Raw genomic sequence first — 5,711 nt, 5'->3', positions numbered from 1 at the left:
AGTATGAATCATGATGTTCTTACAATTGGCTTTCCTAAAAAAGATCGAGATAGTGATTACAACTACTTTTAAACATATTGCTCGACAAATGCATAATACAATTTCAAATATGTCTTCATGATGGAAGCTATAAATCTTTTATGTGTGCGTATGTAAAAGTCGTGATTAATTAATGAGAATTAACTTGATTAATTTTCTGGTTTAGCTTTTAATGCTTGCTTGATGTGATTCTTATGTGTGACCTTGTGTGGTGGATTTAACCCAATGAAAATAATAATTCGATTATTAAAGTTGAAGTTATTTTCTTGCGTGTTTATTTCTTAGCGTCGCCGAAGAATTCAGTTACGTTTCGAAAACGATGTGTTGTCGCCTAGGTGAGATTTATATGTTGAATTATTGTTTGGATGGAAATTAAATATTTTCCTCATCATTACTATGATCTACGCATAATTTGGTGAACTTTGACTGTAATATTGCTATGGGTCAAAAATTTCGACAGATAGTGTTTTCGGCTCGTATACGAACCAACTAGAAACCTGGTCAGATTTGAGGAGACTTAGTGAGGAAGCCTTGTTAGTGCCATAAGACAAACTTAGGATTTGAATTGAGTGGGCCAACACATAGGACAAACTTTGAGTTAGGATGAAATGAACATGTGCATGCAAGTGAGTTATATAGTTCATCTATGGTCTAAATGGTACACATATCCCTCTGTTTGGCCCATCGGATCCATTAGTAAGACTTCAGAAAAACACCATCACATGTTGATTTAAATGCACAATATATCTTTAGATATGTCCTAATGGTGTATCTTTTCTTTTAATGGATATGTGACTAAAGTGACTATATATTGAACAGATTATGAGCCAAAGGAACTAAGTTGTATCTTGTTGATCACATCTATCCATCTTCAATGTAACTGGGTGGTCCAGCATAGTAGTTTGCGCTTCAATTTTAATTCATTATAATTGGGTGACCACATCGCATTTGCAGTGTGGGCGATAAAAACATGGAGAAGGAGCTAACAGTGGTTTGACGAGTGGTGTTGTCTAACTAATTCAAGTATAATCATGGCGATCTGGCTAGGAGTAATGACTAGAAGGTTCACAATGTGCAGAGACAATTTTTATGATTATTCATGTTTGCTTCTAGAGTTCAAGAATTTGTCATTATAATTTACCAATTTATGTTTTTTCTTTTCTGTTTGATGATTTGTGTTTATATTTTCCTATCTTGGTTATTGTCTTTCAAGTTTAGTTCGGTACATAAAATTGATGTTCTTAGATTTTGTATAGGGTGTGATGGAGTGTGATCATATAGATTAAAGATAAATGAACAAACTCCAACTGATATTTTGTTTAATAAAATTGTGTTATCTGCAAGGTGGGTTTCTAAAATGTCATGTATAGTTAATTAGTTGTTACATATATACCAGGTTGATAAGACTCTATAATTCTTTTTATTAAAAATTCCTATGTTTAATGTATTTTTCTCAACCTGTCAGTCTTCCACTCTCATAAGTTACAACTATGATTGGAAATTTATTCGATCCTCTACTTATACAATTAAGCTCAAACTAAGAAATGCAATGTTGGTCATGCTTGTATGATGGTTTCAACTGTTCGAAATCGATAATGTTGGCCCGAACCCGCCTGTGCTCGTTGGACATCCCTAGGGGAAAATACACTCTTGATCGAACATACTCTACTTCTAGAAGACAAGTTTTTCATCCTATAGGATGACCATTTTATTTTTCAGTTTTGTAATCACAGGTTTCCATAAAGCCACATTTCTAGGATCACCCCTAACCAGAATGCCCAAGTACACAAATGGAATAGCCATAGTCTTGAAATGAGGTAGAGATGCAAGGCTATGAATAGTTCTATTATCCTCTAGTGAAATTCCAAAAATCTTGCTTATGGATATTACTAAGAATTATTAATCTCCTTGTTAAATGGCTTGGTTGATTTAATCCAATTTATGAGATCTAATGTATATCGGTTTGATTTGCCCATCACTTTGAGTTGGATGAGGAGTTTGTTTGATTTCCTCCCAAGTCTTTTAAATTGATTTGACATTATTTTTTCAAGAAGAAGAGAAAAATAAGGAAAGAGAAATAATTTGAAATATTCACTAAGTCAGATATATATAAAAAAATGTAAAAGGTTTTTCATTTTTTACAAGCATAATGTTTTTTTATTTCATTAGAACACACATAACTTATGTTTTGTGGCAATTCATTGTGAGAAAACTTTGGTCATTGTGATATTCTTTTAGATACTCATTGAGAATTTAAGTGACCTGAGATCCCACATTAGTTGAAAACAACATAGATGAAGATACTACATCATAGCAAACTCATGTACTCAATGCCTTAAATCTTATGGTTATATACCATGTTGATTTCTCTTAATGCTCCACTACCTTGTATGATTATTGCATTTTCCCTATTTTTGAGATCTCAATCTCCCCATCTCTTCATCTTTTTTTTTCTTTCAAAAGTTACATGCTTTCTAGATTCGGTGCATATTTAGATAGGACAAAACTTAGGTCCAATCTCTTATATTCATTCCCTCCAGTTTTCCAATGAATGCTTGCCACCTGTATTTTTTTTTTACTTTCACGGTCATGTTAACGGAGTTAACCTCCTGTTTTTTTGAGACGGAGTTTTTTTTTTTTTTTGCAATTGGCAGTTTCCACACACACTACTACTCTGTGTGTTATGATTCTTCTCCCTTATCTTTACAGATAAACCCAAAACATGATGGATAGCCACGAAAGTTAAGGAAAAATAATTCTACTTATCATAATTTTGATTCATCGTAACTTTCGTTCGTGTTTCCAAATATGCACTTAGTCGTTTCCAAGGGGAACCTAGAGCAGCAAATGGATATTGGCCATTGGCCCAATTCAATGAATCTGGCCCAAAATGCAGCAAACCCAATCTGAGCCTCACAACATTCAGTTTGACACGAACACACACACACACTTGCACTCTCTTCGATTTCTCCAGAGAAGAATCAGAAGCAGAAGCACGGTGGTTTGAGTCGCAAAGATGACGGAAGCGATGATCAGGAAGAAGCCAGGGATGGCGAGCGTGAAGGACATGCCGGTTCTCCAGGACGGTCCACCTCCGGGAGGATTCGCTCCGGTACGGTTCGCCCGCCGTATCCCTAACAAAGGTCCCAGCGCCATCGCCCTATTCCTCACCACTTTCGGCGTTTTCTCTTGGGGCATGTACCAGGTCGGCCAGGGAAACAAGATCCGAAGGTACCTCTCTTCCAATTTCTTCTAATTTGATTTCATGGGGTCACCACAAATTTTGGGGATGCAACATTTTCCATTTCTAATCTGTAAATTAAGACTCATATTTTTTTCATTTCTCTGATTTGTAACTATGGTGATGAATTTGGTTTTGATTGGTGTTGTTGTGTCCTTGATTTCGGTTCCAGTGTTTATATTTTGATAACAACCTGGTTATAGACATGTAATCTCATGCCAATGGAGTAGTTGAAATCGGACAAGGCTCCGTTTGAGTTTACGGGAAGTAAGAAACTATTTTGATAGGGGGTGATAATGTTTTCAGTAGAAAATAGCTTCTTGGTTAGAATATAGTTGTTTTGGGAAGAACCAGACCCCTTATGTTTATGTCTCGTTCCCTCTCAAACTGAGATATAGAAGAGATTCATAAGTGTTAACAGAAAATTTCACTAAGGGAAAAATGTAAGTAAGATAATGACCTCTAAAATTTAACAAAAGATGGTCTGGTTTCGACTTAAAACTGAGGAAATGTTAGATCTCATTTTCGACTCAAATTCAGGGAGAAGACCATGATTTCGACCCATTTCTAGGGAATGATTGGTCATGAGTTCAATCTAATTTTGGGGAAGTCTTAAACTATCATTTCGACATAAATTGGAAGGGGTGGAGGACCCCTCCTAGAGGCTCAAAAAGAGGTCGGTAACCTTAGGCTTTCTTAAATTTGATTAAGTTAAAATCCATTTCACTAAGATGTTGAAATGATATGATTAAAGCCAAAAAAATGTCTAAGTTAAAGACCATATTTTCGACATAAATTTGGGGAATGCTAGATCATCATTTTGACCTAAATTCAAGTTATTTTAAGGAGAAGCGGGGAATAAGTTATTGGAAGCACTTCAAAGATACGTGGAAGCTATAGACAAAGCCAGAAGACACGTGGAAGTCCAAGAAGAGGTCGAATATATGTTAAGAACACATGTTGTAATACAGTAGTTTGTCTGTAGTTATAGTCGATAGGAAACTTAGTCTATAAGTAGTGGGTTCGCTTGTGTTCATTTGCAATGATAGTGGGTTCGCTACTACTTCCCGAAAACTCTAAAACGCCAACACGCCCATCCAAGTGACAAAAGGCTAATAAAAGGTATTGAGAACATTGTTCTGAAACTCTGTTTATTATTAATGCAATGTTTCTTTTATATAATTTTCTTTTGATTCTTCTTCTGCTTCAATCTTTCCAATACCTCGTTCTTTGGAATTATTCGTAATTTTAAAGAATTTTTCCTCATTGTTCTTCATTGGAATTCAAATTGACACATAAACATGTTCAATAAAAAGAACCCAAGAGGATTTGAATCCAATCCCCAAATTGCTCGTGAATTCTTATTTGTTTACCAAAATTTAGAGTAAACAAGTTAATTTTATAATGGAAGTTCATCTCCTTTGTGATCGTGAAAAAAAAGATATAGAAGAGATGCAATTAATGCACTTCTTGGTTGTTTACTTCCCACTATGACATACTCAGGTTTTTTGTTACCTCTTGCCTCGTGATTGGTTTTAAAGATGGGTGGTGTGTTACATTATAAAAAGTACAGTTGTTTAAGGAAGAACCAGACCCCTTATGTTTCTTTCTAGTTCCCTCTCAAACTAAAACCGACATATCAAAGTGTTTCATTTCCTATAGGGCACTGAAGGAAGAAAAATATGCTGCCCGCCGAGCCATACTGCCTGTGCTGCAGGCTGAAGAGGATGAAAGGTATATATATGAAATTCTTTCACCTAAGTTATATTATCACACAACTTGTAAATGCCATTGTAATAATAACATCTCTCTTCTGTCTTTTTCCCTTCTCTAGATTTGTTGATGAGTGGCATAAATATCTTGAGTATGAGGCTGAAGTGATGAAGGATGTTCCTGGTTGGAAAGTTGGTGAAAGTGTCTATCACTCTGGGAGATGGGTGCCCCCATCAAGTGGTGAGTTGCGTCCTGATGTCTGGTGATGTTATTTCAGCCATCACTATTGACAATTGATCTGCTTCCTATATGTTGTTTACATTGTGGTACTTTTGTCCAGTCTCTCTGAAATAAAGTTGTATCTGGAACATCTGTAATTGTCTTGCTGAATTCTAAAACAGGAATGCCTTTTGATTTTGTATTTCATGTTGGCAAACCCCCCTGTAAATCAGGATGAATGCACATTCATAGCATTGCACATTGTATGCACCCCATAGTAAGTTGAGGAAAGAACAAGAATTCTCAAAATCAGGAGAGGCAAGTAGTGAGTGTCTAACATAGTCCGGAACCAGCTTAGGAAGCTGGTGTCCTAGGGAGTGCTTGGCCTCAGCTTGGAGTCCATAGGGGTTAAGTATTGAATTTCCAGCGGAATAAGGTGGACATTTAATTGGGGTGGAAGGGTTAATTTCGACATTTCTCCCACCTGGCTAAGTGGTTT

The 5,711-nt window shown here is 36.0% G+C and overlaps 1 protein-coding gene across 1 annotated transcript; it reads left to right on the top strand.

The window, feature by feature from the left end:
- The first annotated feature begins 2,956 nt into the window (after positions 1 to 2,956).
- Positions 2,957 to 5,414, top strand: LOC130723700 (NADH dehydrogenase [ubiquinone] 1 alpha subcomplex subunit 13-B). The gene is made up of 3 exons (XM_057574818.1): positions 2,957 to 3,270; positions 4,943 to 5,014; positions 5,115 to 5,414. The coding sequence occupies exons 1-3, from the start codon at positions 3,056 to 3,058 to the stop codon at positions 5,257 to 5,259; spliced, it is 432 nt and encodes a 143-aa protein (XP_057430801.1). The 5' UTR covers positions 2,957 to 3,055; the 3' UTR covers positions 5,260 to 5,414.
- Positions 5,415 to 5,711: the final 297 nt, after the last annotated feature.

The sequence above is a fragment of the Lotus japonicus genome, chromosome 6 (genome assembly GCF_012489685.1).
Source record: "Lotus japonicus ecotype B-129 chromosome 6, LjGifu_v1.2".
Lineage (NCBI taxonomy): Eukaryota > Viridiplantae > Streptophyta > Magnoliopsida > Fabales > Fabaceae > Lotus > Lotus japonicus.
This window is presented reverse-complemented; position numbering and strand designations above follow the sequence as displayed.

What these genes read in the sequence shown, in the direction of transcription:
- LOC130723700 (XM_057574818.1), top strand. Translation starts at nt 3,056, where the DNA reads ATGACGGAAGCGATGATCAGGAAGAAGCCAGGGATGGCGAGCGTGAAG. An exon ending in CAGGGAAACAAGATCCGAAG is followed by an intron (nt 3,271 to 4,942) that starts GTACCTCTCTTC and finishes CATTTCCTATAG; the next exon opens with GGCACTGAAGGAAGAAAAAT. An exon ending in CAGGCTGAAGAGGATGAAAG is followed by an intron (nt 5,015 to 5,114) that starts GTATATATATGA and finishes TCCCTTCTCTAG; the next exon opens with ATTTGTTGATGAGTGGCATA.